The sequence below is a fragment of the Anser cygnoides genome, chromosome 7, assembly GCF_040182565.1.
Source record: "Anser cygnoides isolate HZ-2024a breed goose chromosome 7, Taihu_goose_T2T_genome, whole genome shotgun sequence".
NCBI lineage: Eukaryota > Metazoa > Chordata > Aves > Anseriformes > Anatidae > Anser > Anser cygnoides.
This window is the reverse complement of record NC_089879.1, coordinates 25,626,082-25,645,045: the sequence shown is the minus strand read 5'-3', so window position 1 is coordinate 25,645,045 and position 18,964 is coordinate 25,626,082. Positions and strand designations below refer to the sequence as shown.

At 42.6% G+C, this 18,964-nt stretch overlaps 1 protein-coding gene and 1 long non-coding RNA gene across 5 annotated transcripts in view; one reads left to right on the top strand and one right to left on the bottom strand.

The window, feature by feature from the left end:
- The window catches only part of LOC136791209 (uncharacterized), a 33,481-nt gene that overhangs the window by 13,975 nt on the left and 542 nt on the right, over positions 1-18,964 (bottom strand). The window lies entirely within an intron of this gene.
- On the top strand, positions 619-18,803 carry STOX1 (storkhead box 1). Of its 3 annotated transcripts, XM_067000180.1 has the most exons (5): positions 619-1,481; positions 1,976-2,079; positions 13,066-13,218; positions 15,049-17,350; positions 18,475-18,803. In XM_067000180.1, the coding sequence occupies exons 3-5, from the start codon at positions 13,086-13,088 to the stop codon at positions 18,512-18,514; spliced, it is 2,475 nt and encodes an 824-aa protein (XP_066856281.1). In that variant the 5' UTR covers positions 619-1,481; positions 1,976-2,079; positions 13,066-13,085; the 3' UTR covers positions 18,515-18,803. The 3 variants fall into 3 exon arrangements, with proteins under 3 accessions (XP_066856281.1, XP_013028471.3, XP_013028462.3); XM_013173017.3 differs by lacking the exon at positions 1,976-2,079 and having other exon boundaries at positions 620-1,481; XM_013173008.3 differs by lacking the exons at positions 619-1,481; positions 1,976-2,079 and adding an exon at positions 11,831-12,137.

The following is an 18,964-nucleotide window of genomic DNA, read 5'->3' as shown; positions in this document are numbered from 1 at the left end:
CTATGGACACTGAGGCAAACCAGGTCTCATCTGCCAGCGGTCTGCTTTGAAGCCCACTTGGTTGTGACCCGGTGAGTTGTTGCAGTGCAGTTGTGCACATGGGCAATCAACATTTAGGGAAAATGTGGTAGGAACCAGGCTGGTTTAGGTGTTTTGTTGCAGATAGTGGTGTTTTTGGAGGAGGTGACTGTCCAGAGAGTGATACTCTAATCAACTGGAAGGTGCATTCATAACCAGTGGAAGACTCATTCAGTTTCATTCACCATTAATGTCTTCAGACAAAGAATGATGCCTAGAAAAAAACACTGAAGCTGGATGTTATGGATTGAATCAGCACAAAGATTTATGTGGAAAAAAAAAAGCTACAGAGTGTGCTGCCACTGAAGCAGGTAAAGGCGGAGGGTGCTCAGCACCGTGGGGCGCTGCAGCTCGGTGGGGTGATGGCTGCCTGGCGGGGAAGGCATTTTGTTACCTAATGTGGAGGCGATGCTCTGATCTCAGCAGCTGCTTTTAGTCTTCATTCCTCTGGAAATGCTGACCAAAAAGAAGCTCCAAAGGGGTCTTTGAAAGCTTTTCTAAAAATAAGGAAAAGTGAAATTGATGGAAGATCTAAGAAGAAATCAGACTTGGGCACATTCAGGTTGCTACCTTAAGTATGTAATTATTCACAGGAAAAATTTAGATAAGAGTTTTGCAGAAGATAGCATATTGCACCAGTAAGTGTCTCAGTTCCCCCTTTTGTTTAATTTATTAGCATTCAGGGGATACACAGAGAACATGCTATCATATCTGGCAATAGGAACAATGACAAAGTAATCTGGGGGGAAAAAAAGTGTATTTTTAAGAGCATTCTGGTGAAAATTGTATTTATTTATCATTGCTATTTAGTACCTGCAATTAGCTCATATTCAATTAATTATGCTAGTAACCTTTTCAGTCTAATGAGGCCAGGCTGCAATCAAGGGCTTTGAATATACATGAAAATACAGCTGCTAGATTACTGAGTGCTCTTACTGCAAGGGTGCCACTGAATTATTCTCTGAAATGTGGCAGTTGCATTAACTAAATTTCTGCTCTTGGTACCAAACGCTGCCTCACAGCTCCTCGTTTTTTACTTGAGCCATTGGTTTGGCCAGTGAAGCTTCTGTACATTTTGCAATTTTCCATGTGGTTTTGTTGTAGTTAATTAGGACTGTTGTCTACTGAAGGTGATTATAGGAGACAGCAAGTTGCAATTACCAAGAAACACCGCGATAAGTGATGAATGGGTAGCCTAGTTCTTGCGTTGTGTCAGCTCATTACCCTTTTGATCTGAACCACTTGCCCCAAACTAAAGGATTGTAAGCAGCAGTAGCCAAACCAGAAACGTGGCAAAGACCAAGTAGAAGATGCTGAAATGAAGACTTGCAGCTGTTCAGCCCCATTGTAACTACCAGGTACTTGAAGTGCAAATGAATCCTGGCTGAGTTGGATTTCCAAAGGTAGGAATTTTCATAGCTGTCGTTTTTGAGAGGTTTATTGTTATGCTTCCCTGAGGGTAGCTCGGTAATCCTCTGTGTCAGGGGATGAATTTTAAAGTTAGAAGTACATGTTACCTCAGGCAGAACTGGATCTGATTAGGTAACAGAAGCTTTGTGTTGAAGAGAAGTAGCAGTCCAAATGAAACAGCAGTTTTGAATTCTTTCTCAAAGCCTGAACTTTGTCACCGTTTGGAAGACTTAAGAATGACCTCTTTCAAAATTTTCAATGTGCACATTTGTGGTGCCTAGCCTGTGTTGTCCTTGGCCAGCTCAACCTGTTTATGCTTCTCTTAACTGTGGCTTTAGCTTAAATCACATAGATTTTTATCCCCCCCCCCCCCCCCCCCCCCCCCCCCCCCCTTTCCTGGTATTTACACTGCTTTCCTAATAGTTTGCAGAGAATAGCTCTTTTCTGTTTCAGCCCTGTTTTCTGACTCTTCAATCTCTTCATGCAGTCTAATTTCTCTGGACACTCTGGTAACCGTCTGCACTTGCTCCAGCGAGAGCTTTGTTTTTCCTGGTTGTGAGTAGCCTACTGACCTCTTCACTGTTAACCCAGGTAGGGCGTTATAAGCAAGACCAGCATTTTACTTACTGGTCTCCATCTAAAAAGACATCGTACTTCTAAATATGTTGGAGGTTATTCCCTCTTGCTATAGTTGTTTTATTTTACTTGTGACTATTGATATGTTGTTATTTGCTAGTCTCCTGAAAATGATTTAGAGACCTCAATTAATTTGGTTTTTCATCCTCTTGCTTCCCAGTAACCTCTTTTCTCATGCATAGTGTGGCTGGCTGAATCCAAATGAAAATTATTTCAGTAAATGAATTACACAACTTCCCCTAATGTTTTATCTCTCGCTGCAGTAATACCCAAAGGGGGTTCTAACAAGTTGAAGTTCTCTTACTGTTTCTTCTATCAAATGCCTTTGAAGAAGCTTCTTTGTGAATTTCCCATTTTCAAACATTTGATGTTGAAGGGATTCCTTCCCTCCCTCCCTCCCTTCTGAAACTAATTTGCAATTTTAGTGTCTTTATTTAGGTAATTTTCTGGTAAAAACTGATGTACTGTGTCTTTTCTTCCATCCCTCGTGATAATGACCGTGTTCTGCTCTGGAAGGCTTTTCTCCCATTCCTTGTATGTGTCTTGTTCCAGGAAAGCAAGTGACAAGTTAGACAATTAAAACCCAAGGGACAAAGCTTTCTTGGTTTTGTTTCTTAAAGGAGTTGACAATATTGAAAAATCACATTAGCAGTCTTTATTTTATATAGATTTCTTGTTTTAATCTATCTGCTCTCAAGCTGTTACTTGCAGTAAAGTAGAATGGGTTTCTCGTGCTCCGTGACTTGTGGCTGGGATGTAGGGAACAAAGAAATGTCCGAGGTGGTTCTTAGGAAACATCCCTTTACTGCAGCACATAGCAGTAGCAGTGTCTGCAAACTACATTACTGTTTGATGAATTTTCACAGATACCTGGTTGCAGTATCTTTACCTATGTCCACAGTACACCAAAAGGGTAAAGACTGAGTTTTCAGACTCATGAGAAAAATCAGCTAACAATTTTAAGGTGTTTTTTTCTTTTTTCCTCTTTAATCCACAACCCATTTTTTGCTGAACAGTAAACGAGAAGTAAGGGGCACACAGCACTGCAGTGGTAATTTTGCCAAGTCATGTTTCAGTGAAGAATTATCCTTGGGAATTAGTGTGAGGGTCTTGCCATGCTCCAGGCCCCGATGCACTCTATTTTTCAAGCCCTGAGCATTCAGGAGGCCTCCTCACTGCTGTAACTCAAGGAACCTTCCTGGCTCCTGCTGGTCACCAGAAGACTATGTGGTGTTCCTCTGGTCTTAGTTTTGCTCCTTTTCCCTGTGGTTCAAATGAGGTTTGCTCTAGAGAAACGCACTGGGGGTTGAACATCTTGGCTTTATAAATAACTACACCCTGACTGATGTCAGCCACTGGAAGATTTAGCAAATAAGGGGAAACTGCAGTCCCAAAAGCTTATCAGGAATCGCAAACCGCCCTGCTGTATTTGTTCCCAGGTAAATCCCCAAAAACTTTCTTTCTCCCCCTGTGCCCTGGAGCCAGGGTCTGGTTTGCACGCTTCTCCCAGGGATGGGGGGCCAGCTGTTATATTCTTCCCCTCGGCGGGTAGAGGGAAAATCATGGCAATTCTCTTCTCCCTCAGAGGGTTAAGTAGGGAGGCTAGTTTTAAGCCCCTTGTCCTCCCGATCTGATAGCTGAGCGGCCTGAGTGACAATGCTAACATCCCTGAGGGCCCATCTCCGGTGCTTGTTCAGTCTGTTGTTAACCATATGAGGGGCAAAATGCTCCCCATGCCCCTTCCTGGGCAGCCCCGGGGTGCTGGAGAGGAGCAGGACGGGTATGAGCTGCGATACAGTTGGCAGCGCTCGGTTTGAGGAGCATCACTCCAGGGCGTTTGAAGAGAGAAGCTGGGGGTGTCAGCCCAGGAGGACGCATTGCTGTAGCTTCTTGCTTCTCCTGGTCGTAACCAGCTCGTTTCTGTCTTCCCAGAGTTATTCCATGTGCTGAGCTGCCTGGTTCCCTTTCTGTGGTTCCCATCGGGCAGAGGCAGACAACAGAAAATTCAGATTTTTTCGTTTGTTTGTTTAAGCTTCAGAGGCCTGAAATTGCTGCTGGTCCAGCATCTTCCCTGCAGGGCTGCAAGTTACTCCCTATGAATGCGAAAACCAGCCCTGCAGCTTCCCAGGTGAGCTGAGGCTGGGGCTGGCCTGCAGAATGCAGGCTGGGGCCTTCCTGGGGTCACCCAGGCATCTCACCTGGAGAACATCCTACTGAACGCTGATGTTGAAAGGACAGAACGCTTCTCTGTCAAGTGCTAAGGTTTGTCCATTTTTGCTGCAGGTATTGAGTGAACTGGAATGAGATAAGAACATAAAACAAGTCCTCACCCAATTGTTTGTGAACTTGATGGAGTTACCTGATAGCATAGCTCCTAACATCTCCTCCTTCCCCTGTAAATACTCCCCGGAACTGAGGGAGAAGTGAAGCACTCAGAGCTAAAAAGCACAAGAGAGTACAAAGATTGTCTCTCTATTTTCACTTCAGTACCTTGAATTTGTTCACAGCAATTCGTGTCAGTGTCAGCATCATTCTGCTGCAGAGTCTAACGAAACTACAGCTGAAATTGCAGCTGTGTGAGCAGCAGATGCTGTTTTGCCATGGGAACACCTGGTCCCGGTGAGGACGGCGGCTCTGCAAGAGGCTGGGATGTGCAGCTTGGGATTCCTCTCTTCTGGAGCCCCTTTCTTCCAGGGACTTTCATCCTGCCTCACCAGTGGGGATGTAGGTTTGCAAGTCAAAGCAGAATAGTTTTGTACTTCAATGGAGTTGGCTTCTGTGAAGTGTAACTCTCAGTATGTGGTCGTGCTTCGCATTGGACTGTTCAGGGTTCTTTTTGAGTTTGTTCCTTTTTTATTTTCTTCAGGCTTTAAAAAGAGTGGATGAACAGAAATGTTTTATTTTGCACTGCTACACATAGGCTGTCAGAACACGAGCAGTTTAGTTGCATTTTTAACTTTTATTCTCAAGTTAATTTCAGTAAGGTCTCTGATTCAGAACTTACTAACTTGTATATTCTGTTGTAATTGGGTTCTCCTGGATATCGCAGTTGTTCCAGTGGTGACTGCCCAATACATCTTTGGGATAGAAAAAGGGAATAAAATATTTGTACTTCTCAAAGGACAACTTTTTATCTACTTTTGTTATCTTTAGCTTACTGAATAAATTCTCTCAGTGTAAATCTCACATTATTTCGTAACGTTTAGCACCTAATTTTAGCTGGCATTGAGCCCTTACCACTGACTTCAAATGAAGTGATACCTCTGAATGTTTCATGCTTTTCCATGTCGAGTTCTTAGTAAGTTATCAATCCTGTATTACAAAAGACTTTTTTCGGTGTTTTGCACTGAACGCAACTGCTATATTTGAACTACTGTTTGAACTCACAGCAGCAAGGCACTGCAAAGCTCTTCAAAATCCTGATGGGTTTACCACGTCTGCTCAGGTTGAATTTCCTGTAAGGTGTTATCTGCAAAAACATGTGTGCGCATATTTTTCCACTGTTTCATTCAATATTCTCTAGTTGCACAATTTAACAAGTACCGTTGAACAGGAGTGTATTTTTTACATATGGTAAACTCCATTCATTTCAATTGACTCTGTTTTTTCTAAACATTACCTCTAATAAGATCAGTTGTGTAGAACTTCATATGTACAGTGTATTTCTCAGTGCTAGAAGTTTTCAGCAGAATAAACTTATTCGTCTTTTGAGTGAGAAAGCAAAATTCAAGAACACAGACTGAGCTGTGCCGAGCTGTCTTTTTGCATTCTCGCACTTTGAATCCTCAACAGCAGATTTTAACTTTTAGTGAGGATGAGGGTATTTGAAGAGCTCACTTGCTATTATTTTAATATCACACAGTTAATAAAATGAACTGCATTTATTAGTCTGATATAGATATTGATATGGTTTCAAAATCAGAGACTTCGTTTAGTTTAGCTTTTCTGTACTGCCTTCTTGTTTTAGCATGTGTCCACGTCACCACCAGAGAGCACCAGCTCTAACAACAAGCATATACTGATGGAGTCTGGCTGTGACAAAAGAAAGGTTATGAAAACAGTGGCTCTTTGAAGGTTGAGAAGAAATCCAATAGGTTTTCCATTCAGATGCTGTTTTGACGTGATGTAAGGGTAACCATCCCCTTTTTTCTTTAACCTGGTGTAACCCAAGAAAACTTCACAGCTAGCAGAGGTCAAAAGTGCTGTTGCATTGGGTTACAGAAAACAGGGTGGTCAAAGTGGGTCTTGAGAGCCGCTGTGGGAGGCACAGGCACCAGTGTCCAATTAAGCTGGATGTCTGGACTGTTACCTCATTCCTGGGAGCCTATTCCACCTCCTGCTCAAAGCAGGGACAGCTGTGGGGTCGGACCAGGTTGCTCAGGGCTTTGTCCAGTCACATCTTGAAAACTCCCCAGGACTGGAGACTGCACAACCTCTCTGGGCAGCTTGCTCCACTGCTGGGCTGTCCTGAAGGGTGAAAAGGGTTTCCTTATAGTCAGGCTGAACCCCTCTTGTTCCAGCTGATGCCTGCTGTCCTTCATCCTCCCACCATACACAGCTGCACAGAGCTTGGCTCCATCATCTTCTTGAGGGGCTGCTGTCAGGTCCCCCCAAACCAGGATGATGGCAGCATGGTTTTCTTTAGCCTGTTAAAACTGCTGTGATACTCACAAGAGGTTTTTCTTACTTTTTTTTTTTTTCTCTAAACCATTAGGTTAGAGAGATGTAGGTGTCTGCGTTGCCAAAACAACATCCACCCAGAGCCACTCTCTGCCAGTTCCTTACTGTATTTTATAAAAACACTCCCAGGAGAACTAAAACAAAGATGCTAGTGCTGTGCATCATTGCTGTGACTCACACCGTGTTTACTGCTAACAGAGAGCTCAATATGCAGAACTGCCCACACTGGTGAGAGTACTGTGAAACCCTTGGAAATAATCCATGATATAAACCTTTTTTTTTTTTTTCTTAGTATGTTTTATCTTACACTGATGCATCAGTGGCAAGCCATGGTCCGTTTGCTGGCAGCTCACAGCTTCCCTGTGAGCAGCCTGCTTTGTACTGAAGCAGAAAGCTTCCTGGGCAGTGGCACAACTGCAAATGCTGTTTGTTTAGCAACCTCAATCTGTTTGAAAGCTAAAATGCTGGTTTTGTTTTTAAACTGAAATAATCTGAACCTCTGTGAATTTTATTCTGCTTTTCTAAAACAAATGAATCACTCCCAAATGAGGTTTTATTTGTTGCCTTTTAGTACTCCCACCCCGATACTGGATTTCTCCCTTGTGCTCTATGGCCAGCTATATGCTGAGCTTCCAAGGTTGAAAATTATGCTAATATTATTAAATATTTTCCTTGTTCCCCTAAAAATATTGCAATAAAGCTAGCCTGCCATAAAGAACACTTGCTTAGGTACTTCATGGACAGCACCATTTTCTTTTCCCCCATTAACTGTTCTGTATCTTCAGTATGCCACAGGCACCTGCACATCTTTGTAACTTCCGTGGGAGGCTTCACCTTGCTATGTGTGACCCAGCAGCCTTCACAGCAAGGGTTCTCCACAACTGGCTCTTGAAAAAGACATTTATTGATTCTTCTGTAACAGAGTGGAGGTGCTCAGTTGCTCTGTTTGTCATGTACCATTTCCTTTTGGTTGAAATTCAGACGAACTGAAGTATGGAAAGGGAGTTTGATAGTGCCAAAGTCACAGGGAAAGGTTTGGGAACTCTGGGCCAATATCCTCAGATCCAAACTGCTGCTGTTAGTTCTGCAGTGACCAAACAACTCCTCTGAGACCTCCTGTGATGGCAAACATGCTATTCTCCTTTTCCTTTTGGCCATAAATTGCAACCCAGTTTTCACGGAATTGCAGCCCAGGTGCAGGAGCTTATTTTTTAGCATAAGGTTTGTCTTTAAAATTGTATTTCTTTTTAAGGAGAGAGGAAGCTAAAAGTGGCCGTGCACATCCTTCAACATCATGGGATTCTCAGACAGGTGCGAATTGCTCATATACCATCAAAGCTTTGTTCTCAGTTGAATGACAACACTCCCTGCAGTGGAATATGGCCTGAAACAGGATCTGAGAGCTGCTTCCTTCCACCTGTGTGTGTGCTGGTGGCTCCTGCCCTCACTGAAAGCCAGTGCCCTGGGTCCGAGGGCTGCTACAACTGCACTAAGCTCTCCGGCAGCTTTTTCTGCTGTGGGTCGGATTTGGCCAAGGGTTGCCTGGGAGCAAGTGGGATGCAATAGCTGTTTTGTCCCCTGATTCATGGTTTGCTGGAACACTCTGCAGGGGGCTATGTTCTCTTTTGAAGAGCTCTGTGGGTGCTGCTAGTCTAAAAGACCAGTGTGGGACTTTCCTTGGCTGGGGTGAATGTGAGCTGAAGCCAGGGGGCGTGCAAAGGAGGGAATTTTGGTCCCCCACTCAGGGTGGGGGGACATGCTCGTAGTTACATCTTACTCCCGTGCCTGTTGCCTTAAGTTGTACACTTTTTGTGACTGCCTTCTGTGCTGGGAAATGTGCTGTCACACAAGAGTCAGCCTTGGGAATACTGCAGCAGTTAGAGCTGACCTTTAGGTGAACAGACACAGGAATGCACAACAGCATGATGATGTTTTTACAGCGTCCTTTACTCTATGGGTAAGTACCTAACCAGCACCCAGTAACGCTTCTTAGACCAAAGATTTTGATGTTAAAGAGCTATTTGGATGGGCTGAGATTTACTGCAGAAGAGATAGCAGGTCTGGGAGCAAGGAAAAAAACGAGTGGTTTCACTGGAGAAATGCCAGGGTTGTGAAGGGACTTTTTGGACCAGGCGAAGTGGAAAAGATGTGCTTGTGTCGAAATCCTGTAGCTCTGGCTGGCAGCACCTGCAGACAATTACAGGAGCCAGAGACATTGCCAGTGACTTGTTTATTCCTCTGCTACTGCTTGCCTCTGTGGGCTACTTGCATGGTTTTGCAGCTTACCCGGGACCATTTTGTTTTATGTTATTTTTATCTCCTTGCAATGAAACTTTTGAATCAATTTGCCTTTTATGCCAGACATTGAATGCTGAAATGGTTAACGATGACCTTCCTTGCTATCAGCTGTGCTGGATATATCCAATGCTGTATGCGAGTTGACTGAAAAGCGAGTTAAAGTATACTGAAAAATAATTGTCAAGTGTTGTTGCTCATAGCTCAGTTTCTCTGCCAGTTACGCTGCAAGCAGCAAGGGTGACCCAGAGGCAGATGCGTTTATGTGGTTTGCTAGGTGGCTGCTTTGACAGCTGTTGTGGGTGAAACAGATTTCCAAGCACTGAACAATTTGCCTGCTTATCTTCAACACCCAGAAGTGCTCTTTTTGTGGCACGGCATCATCCTCCATCTGTAAACGTCAGCCACTGGCACTAAGTGGAGGACGTTGCCTAATTGTGATTTGGGAGTACCCTTGCAGGAATCAGTGGTTACGGAAACCTGACATTTTGAAGTGTGCACAGCTGCTCCTTCAGCTCCAGCTGACAAAGTGTCAGTGACCTTAACTGACAGTCATTTTGTTTCTCTCAGGGAGTTGTACAAAATAAACAGAAAGATAGCCTGCTGTTCTTCAGAGCTTCTGCTTGTTTCCGTAACAGATTAAACATGTTGCAAGAGTTGACAGTTTTTAATGGAGTTGAACTATTTGCTCTTTGCATCAGTAAATGGATGTTTCTGAAAAGAGGGTCTGGTACACAACGGTTATGCCAAAATGGAGCTTCCTGGTTATATACCTGTAACTGAAAGTGATCTAAGAATCTTAACTCTGCCTTTGGAATCTACATAGAAATGTTATCCTTTAATACGAGTTAAAATCTCCATAAATGTTCAAAAAGTGATTTTACAAAAGTTACCAAACTTTCTATGTTCCTTTTAACTTTCTTCCTCTTCAAAACTTTTCCTAGTCTTTAATTTTAAAATGTTATAAAATGTGACCAGGATGCGCTTTAGTCTACAGAAAAGCAGAAGCCTTGGAGTTGTAGCAGAACTGTACTTGCTTATAGTTTTCCTCTTGCATTTCTGCAGAAAGTGAAGTGAATCAAACAGATTAGGGCTCTCATGCAAAGAGGCACAGGATAAGCGGGATTTTATGCTCAATTATACAGTCCTACATAGACTTTTCCAGCTACTAAATGTAATTTCCAGGTGTTTTGTCTCAGCAGATGTAAGTGGAATCATGCAGTGGAGATCATTGCTGATTTGCATTTATTTTTCCCTAGAATTAATTAGTTACTGTTAACCTTTTATTGTTATATAAATTCTTTACCCCAGCTTTTAAGAAGTAAATTGAGCTCTCATGCAATAAAATGCACCTCTGTTCGCTTTCTCAGGACTAGCCTATTTTTTACCTAGAAAAAACTTGTGTTGTACACATTTTTCTGGTTAAACAACCCAGTGAAAAGTGGTAAAGCTCACGTTACAGACATGGAACAAAAAAAATCACTTTGTGCAGGTCAAGAATACCCAGAGACTTTCCTGTACACTGAGTTTGGAGGCTTTTCCTGTGCACCAGTGCTTGTATTACAGGTGACTTGCCCACACTGTGATCGATATGTGCTCTAAAAGGGTATTCTTGGGTTTCGGGTGTCCAGGTAATAAGCAGCGGTTGAATAGAATGGTAAACGAAACTGAAGGAAAATAATACGTGACTACTGGCAAAGTGCCTACCTGGTAAACGTGATTCTGTAAGAGCTGCGGAGTGTGAAATAGGAACTGTGCTATGTATTTAAACAACCAAGAGGGTTACCCTGAGTTTCTTGAGGGCTGACAGGTACCTTGCATGTAACTGTAAGCAAGTCCTTATAAAAACTATAAAGCAATCAAGCAGATGAGCCTAATCAGACAGCTTACATAGAGCAGGGAGGGGAGCAGGGGTTCTGCAGGGGCTGTTTTGGGGCTGTTCAGGGACAAACACTGAGCAACTTTCCTGAGCTTCTTTTAATAAGAAATTGATGGACACGTGTAGGCTGCTGCCTGGGTCTTTTCCCACAACTACCTAGCAGCGTTGCCAATGATCTGATTTTTTGCTTTCACTATTTCAGATTTTCTTTTGAAGTCAGGAGGGAATGATGTCTAATATTCCTGTTGTTAGCACTATTGATCTACAATGAGCATTTTAAATAGGCTTGCATTGTGATAAATGCGACTCTAATATTTTTTTCCTTTAGTATCAAGCTGGTTTTTGCTTACTACTTTGTTTTAAATATTAACCTGAAAGGGCTTCCCTGTGAAAGAGACGTGGGATTTGAGGCTGTGAGACAGATGCGGACAACGATGGCATGATAATTAATATTCATAAAGATCACTAATACATTTCCATTACATTTGGTGTTTTATTCCCTAGCAGTTTGGTGCTCTACAGGAACAAATGGTAAAACTGGCCGTAGCTCCGCGTGCCTGCAGCAGAGAGCTGAGGCAGCAGTGTTCACAAGAGTTATTACTCAATGCTGGCAGTCTTTTCCCATACAAAAAGAAACCCTGCAATGCTTCCTGCACCTGCAAGGAGTGTCCTAGCAACGTCACTGGGGAAACTGTGTGCCAGGATTTTTCTCTGAGAGCTTTTTGTTGAACCTGACTGCAGTTGTAAAACAAAGGTCAAGAGCGATTTAAGCTTTTCCAAGTGCCGTTGCTTAATTCATTTACTCAGAGAAATGTTTGTGTTCTAGTTTTCTGCCAAAAGGATAAATATCAGGTTGCAGAGTCGTCCAACAGACTACCCAACTGCAGTTTAGTTAAACCTGAACATCGGTTAATCGAAGCTGTCACTTCTCACTAGCGGGAGAATTGCTGTTAGCATTTAACTCTAGCTTTTGCCTTGTGAAGTAACGAGCTGGCAGCTGAGCATACCCAGGGGCTTTCTGCAACAGAGACCAGGGAAGAGAACATGAAACACCACCAGGTAGTGAGAACAGATCGTGGGTCTACCTGAACAATAGAAAAACGCCTGGTTTTGTCTGAGGCGTACGCGGTCATAGTCTTAATGTATGCACAGACCTCAGGTAAGTCCCTGCTTCATTCTTTGTCACCAGCTTTCAGGAAAAGTCTTTACTTTAGGTTTTTCTACTTCATTCCAAGTGCACTATCCTGTCCTTGTGAGAGGGAGGGAAAACAGAACTGAAACTGTTGAGCTGCTGGCAGGAGGTGTGCTGTGCCCTGCTGGGCAGGGGATGGGCTGAGGCTGCAGCACTGCTGGGAGAGCAGGGCTTTGCTCTTGCCCCTCCGAGCCTCTGCTTTCGCTGTGCAAAGCGGGGACAGCGTTGTTGTCTCTGACCAGGAGATGTGACCAGGTGACATAGCCTAAAAAATGTGTGCACTGGTGAAGAAGTACAAATTATGATTGTAACCAGTCTAAGTCAGTTGTTACAAGCATTTTTGTTCTCTGTACAGTCCAGTAGATAATCTGTAGTTCTAGAGCCCAGTCTAAAAATGGAAAATTTACCATTTCTGTTCAAATTCGTGTGTTAGAGCCTGTTGCTGGTCTTTCTTCTTCCTGTATTCTGATACGGTGAAAAGATTTTGTGCTTAGAATGTTGGATGCTGACCTTTTTCATTAGCTACTCAGAGAAATACATGTTCTGCATGGTTTTGTTTGTAAACAGTCATCAAAAAGTCAGTCATCAGATTTACTTCTCTCTTTTGACTCCCTGTTTACTGAGCTAAATGAAGGTTTAAGCTGGAATTTAATACCAAACAAACTGACATGCCTAAGGTAGCCTTCTGCTGCCTTCATTATAAAAACACGAAGTATTTAGAGCCATTTGTGTTCTCTGAGAAACACTGATGAGTAATTTGTGAAATAAAATTAGTTGAGGATAAGATGCTTGCTCTGAAGCAACACCATATAATCGTGGCTAATAGAAAAATGAAGCACTGTTCCATTCAAACTACCTTCTCTTCTTTGTCTTTTTCCTTCCTTCTGGACTTCAGGTGATGTGCTCCCTGTTCTCATGAATCCTTGCTCACTGCCACAGTCTCTTCCTCTGGCAGAAGAAATCTGCTGTGCCATATCAGACATGAATGCAGATCAAATGATGGTCACGCAGAAAACTTTGGTGGAGCAGTTAGTGAAAAGTTATCCAGGTAAAGTGTTCGTTTCCTCTTCCTTTTAAAAGTGACTGTACCATCAAGCTTGAGTTTGTGATATTGGGCAAGTCATCAATGAATATTCACAAGTAAAACTGGCAATGTGGAAGATTACAAACCATCAGGCTGGGAGAACGCACAAATACGTATGGAGTCCTTATCAGCCTGTGAGCATCACTAACGTTGATTTGACGATGATCCTTTTTACACATTTTAATAAACTGGGTTCGTTAGGACATTGGGGGCATGTCCTTTCTCAAGAGTCCGAAAGCATAGATGAGGGATTCAGATGCCAGATCTGGAAAAGCATAAAGCAGACTGCCAGATCAGTGAGGCTTTGAATCCTCCTTTAAGCCAGGAACACGTTTGATTTTGATGGCAAAAGGGTCTACAGTAGGGGAGCTACATCTGGTAGCTGGTATCCAAAATGGAGCTGCCTGCAAAATCAGGTTTGTTGGTCAAATTCCTGAAAGCAAATTAATTACACCAAATGAGCTTTAATGAGCTCTTCTGATGGGGGAGTAGTCTCTTGCCTTAAATGCTGCAGTTTCTTTTAATCTGAAAAACGTCCCTTAAATCTGCAGTATTGAAGGAGGGGTGTGCATGTGTGTCTCCATAAAGGCTCGTTACAGCCCTTTGCAGGAGGTTCCCTGGTTTCATACTGAGCTTCCTCATTTGATTCTTCACAGTCTTATAGCTCTGCAAATGTTACAGGTTGATCTGGTAAGCATTTTCGCTACTGGGAAAAATTTTTAATGCAGCCCCATAAACTGGCTCCAAAAGCTGCCAGGAACGTGATGCAGTCCATATGTGTACTGAGACACCACGAGGTAGCATTTTCAGCTCAGCCAGAAGCAGTACTCCCCAAGTCTGTAGAGGGAGAGAATGTTTTTCTTGCTATGTTTGTTCTTTGCTGGAAGTCTTTGTTCTTGTGGGCAGGAGATCAGCAGCATCTGGGGCAGCTGGTCAGATGTCACCAGACTAATGATGCTGGGACTGTGACACCTGAGGGAAAACCAGCAGCTGAGACTAGTGTCAGTGAGGTAAATTTTGGGAGCAATCGTCACCTGACAAAACTTTACCAGAAGCTTGAGAGAGAGGGATAAAAGATGCTCTTAAATAACCTGCCCAGAGGCAAATGCTTTGAACAACACATGGCTTGGCTTCTACCTGGCAGAAGGTCTCACAAAAATCATATCCTGACAGATGCGAAGGGAACATCCTTACTTATTCAAAAGAGACTACCGTGACCACCAGAAACGCCGCTGTCTTCACCTTCTTCCTCAGCAACGAGCTTCCCCCATCAGCGAGGAATGGCCTTAAGAGAGTTAAAAGGGTTTTGCTGATCCTTCAGCCCCTGGCAGGCTTGCAGCCACCTCGGCGGCATGGCGTTTCTGTGCTGCCCTCTCCTGGCTGCTTCACCTCTCCCCGGCTCAGGGCTGATGATCACGGAATATCCGAGCTGGAAGGGACACACAGGGATCGTCACCGGCTGCAGCCCGCTGGCTGCGGAGCTGGGGCTGTCCCTGTCCTGCGGGGAGCCCTACGGGGATGTGGCTGGGTGAAAGCACAATTGCTGGTGATGTATTAAAAAAAATAATAAATCCCGCTCTTTGTCCCGTGGTACCAGACATTTTCATGTTGAAATTGAGTATTTCCCATTCACAGGTCAGTTGCAAACTTATTTCTGTATCCTGCAAGCTAAATACACTGGGTATTTCATGTTGAGTTGTTTCCAGGTCTGTTACATGCAAGTTATTCTTCAACCTTTTCCCATTTCGTTTGAAAACTTATTTTTGATTTGAAATATCTGTATTTTTGTTGTAGGCATTGCAGTTCCCTCCCACAAAATCTTATACAATATCCTTGGTGCTCTAATTAAAGAAAGGAAAATCTATCATACAGAAAACGGATACTTCATCGTCACCCCTAACACCTACTTCATTGCAAATGATGCCCCAGAAGACAATAAAAGAGTCCTGCTGGAGGACAGTTGCTGCTCCTTGTCTTCCATCAGTTACCTTGTAAATGCTGAGAGCTGTGCAGACCCAGCGAAAGAAAACATTCCTACAGTATCCTTTTACAGATCCTGCCATTGTTTCTCTGACCAGAATATGCTCAGTGACCAAAGATACCAGCAACTAATGAACCTTGAAGCTAACAGGGGAGGTAAGAAAGGCCGCAGTGAGTTGAAGCCTTCAATTGAAACTCAAGTGATCTCTGCATCTGCTGAAAACCACTCCTGGGACACCATCAAATCCCTGACATCAGTCAAAGAGAAACTGAAATGCAAAAAATTTGGCCTTGGCCTTTTCTGGAGAAGTACTTCCAAAAAAGAGAAAGAGAAGAAGGAGTTTTCTACTTTTTCAGCCCAGTTTCCTCCCAAGGAATGGCCAGTCCGAGATGAAGACAACTTAGATAATATGCCACGTGATATTGAACATGAAATCATCAAGCGTATTAACCCTACTCTCACGGTTGATAATTTGATTAAGCACACAAAATTAATGCAAAAGTTTGAGGAGAGGAAGAAAAGTATTAGTGAAGGTATCTCTGCTGAAGCGTTAATCCTCAGGCAAAAGCATCTTTCAAAGGAGCGTGTTCCAAAGACACAAATTAGAACAGCAAAACACAGCAGGAAAACCAAATCAGACAAAGAGAAGCAAATTAGCAGAAGCAATAGGAAATCTCACATGCCTGAGCTAACATCCCCAAACCAGAAACTGGACGAGAACATTTCGCTGTCTACCGTGACCCACCAGCCACTGGATGTAGCAGTGGAATCCCACGTCATATATAAAAAACAGATCAAGAACCCTTTTCAGGGTCTCTCATGGAGACACAACGTTTATTCCAAAGGGTACAGAGGTCGTGTTAACAGTCAGCTGAAGCCCAGGACTCAAAAGCAGGAGAGGGGTTCGCAAAGGCCACGTTTCTTGGACTCCTCAAAAGCCTTTGAATATGAAGCTGAACAACCAGTTGCTGAAATGCAGGCTGACAATGTTAAGCAAAGCAAATTTCTTCAAGCTAATAGGTCCTCTCTCCAACTAAAGAAGGACAGTTTAAGTGAAAACTGTAGTTATCCACAAGGCAGTACTTTGCGGATAGATGATAAAAGTAAATACTTTGTGGAGAGTGTTATTTCTAAAGACAACGTCCACAGAGGAACAGTCGAAAGGAATCATGGGGATATTCAAAAATCCCCCCACTCCTCTGCTGGGGATAACGGTACGTGCAAAGAAGCAGCAAAACATTCGTTACATCCGAAAGGCAGCCATTGCAGGTACAAAGCTGACGCTGTATGCGAGTTATTAGATCAAACAGCAAATAAGTTTCGGAATGTCAGTCTTTCACATTATACAACCAATGTTAGCCAGGTAAAAGAATTTGGTATGAAACACAGACAGAAGACTGATAAAAAGAATGACCTTATATTTAAATATGTCTGTGACAGCCATCCTGGATCAATGAAGGTGGAAAGTGAAGGATTTACTGATAAAGGCCATCTTCCGTACCAGAAAGCGCATCCTTGTGACACTGGTAGTTCGTTGCATCTGGGTGACAATTCTGAATGCAATGAACCATGTCACTTGGTTCCTGGCTGTGCATCTTCAGGTACAAGGGACTGGAATAAAGCTGTGCAAAAGATGGGGACAGCTCTAAAAAACTCCAAGGTTAATATTTGTTCAACACAATACAATGCATCTGTAAATAAACATGGTTCTGGAGACCACGGATATAAGGGATGTGCTGGTTTTGCAGAATCAATTGATGGCTCAAAAAAGCATCAAAACCCAGATTTTATAGTAGAAAGTTGTTTGTGCAGTCAGGTTCTTCCGACAGTTTACAGAAAGGAAGATGAAACTGGCCTTACTGAACATGTGAATGCTTCAGCTGTAGCCGATTTCTGCAGCACCAATGAGGATGACTCTTTGCTGAACTCCCCCTGTGAGACAGGAGAAGTAGTGTTGTGCCGTGCTTTGGGCCCACAAACCAAAGAAACAAGAAACCCTCTGGTAAAGAAAGGTCTGTTTTTTAAGAATGCATGTACTGTGCTATCAGGACAGAATCACACAGAGGGGACAGAAAACCACAGCATAACAGGAGACAGTGGAATTGACTCCCCAAGGTAAGAAAACACATGCGGCTGTGTTATTTTAGTTGTTTTATCTTCAAATTAACAATTGGATTTAGGTAGACCGGTTGCTGTACACCATAGATCCCTCTCCCCAACAATAAAATTGTTATTATCTTTAAAAACATAAGTGTTATGACCCAGAAATACTTAAAATGCATAGTTCTACCATGTCTTTTTATGTGAACTTTCTCCCTAAGTCTGCTATACAAATGCTGCTGTTTATATTTTGCTTTCATGAGACAAGAACATATTATGAGCTCTACTTTACACAGGGAGATGTAGACAAGTGCAGAAATGTTAAGCAACATGGTGATGGATAAACTCAATATGGTCCTGTTAACAATAACACTCAGCTTCTATTGATCATACCGTATAATGTTACCAATATTGCCAGAGTTTTCCCAGTTGTAGATGAAGAATAAAAAGTGTTTTATGAAGGTGTTCAATCATAATTTAAAGTACAAAATATCATCAAAATTGCTCACAACAGACTGGAGAATGTGTCCACCACCTGACCTAGAGGTTTCTCTTCCCTTCATAGGGTAGGTGTTGCTTGTAACTAGGTAACTTTTTCAGGTGGATTTTTGAAAATTTGTAAACAAAACGAACCAGTATGAAACAATATTTCACATAGTTGCATGTGGGTAAGACTTACAAAACTGTTGACTAAAGTGACAGGAATGTAAGATAAAATGCTGTGAGGAAAAAAAATCATATCAATTTTTAATAGCATCATATGTTCTTAAGACCTTAAATGACTGGTATTTAAGTACAATTAAACCACTCAAGTTCTCATTAGACATGTATTGTCACCTTGAGAAACTTGTACACAAAGGAACAAATCACATACTACCATTTTTAAGGAAATTCTTCTAAAGTGTTGTTTTGTTTTTTTTTTCTCCCCTCTTAAGCAGCTTTTTGGCTGTGCACTCTCTCAAGCAGAATTTTAATGTTATTTGGACATGGACACTTGAAGCCTCTTGGTTGTTCTTTAGCAAAAAGTATTTAAAGGGTCATTCTGATTGTATTGGTGCCATCTGAGGTACCAGAAGCTAAGCCAATTCAGGTTATTTTTAGAGTATGAGGTCTGACATCTAATAATTCTGTTGTTTTAGATGGACTGAAAAGAAGATGAAGCTTCCTGCCAGATCCTAAAAGAATAATAATGCTAAAAGGAGGACAGAGTGGGAGGACAATCACCAAAAAATTCCTTGCTTCAGCTAACTGTGGTCATGAATGTTTGATTAGGTTTTTAATGAGCTATGTAGACTTTTTTCTTTGTAACAATACAACCATACTGTAACTATGACTGGTCACAGTGAGAGGCTGCCTCTAAATCAGAGCTGTTTGTTAGAAGTGTGGAGATCTAATGAACATTTCTGTTGCTCTCATCTTTAGTTTTTGCATCCCTATGTCTAATAAAAGTGACGACTGATATACTTCACTCAGATCCCGTTGTTAATCTGGAAAGGGTATGTGTTGCTCTAGCGGGACAGTACCACTCATGCAGGACTGTTTGATGCTGTAATTCTTTTTTTGTGGACAACCAGAAACAGTGGCAGGCTTTAGGCTCCATCTCCTGTCAGCAAACAACGCAAAGAAACT

Excerpts from the sequence above, each read along its gene's own strand:
- STOX1 (XM_013173008.3), top strand. Across the intron at positions 13,219-15,048 it reads GTTAGTGAAAAGTTATCCAG|GCATTGCAGTTCCCTCCCAC; the intron begins GTAAAGTGTTCG and ends TTTTTGTTGTAG. Across the intron at positions 17,351-18,474 it reads AGTGGAATTGACTCCCCAAG|ATGGACTGAAAAGAAGATGA; the intron begins GTAAGAAAACAC and ends CTGTTGTTTTAG.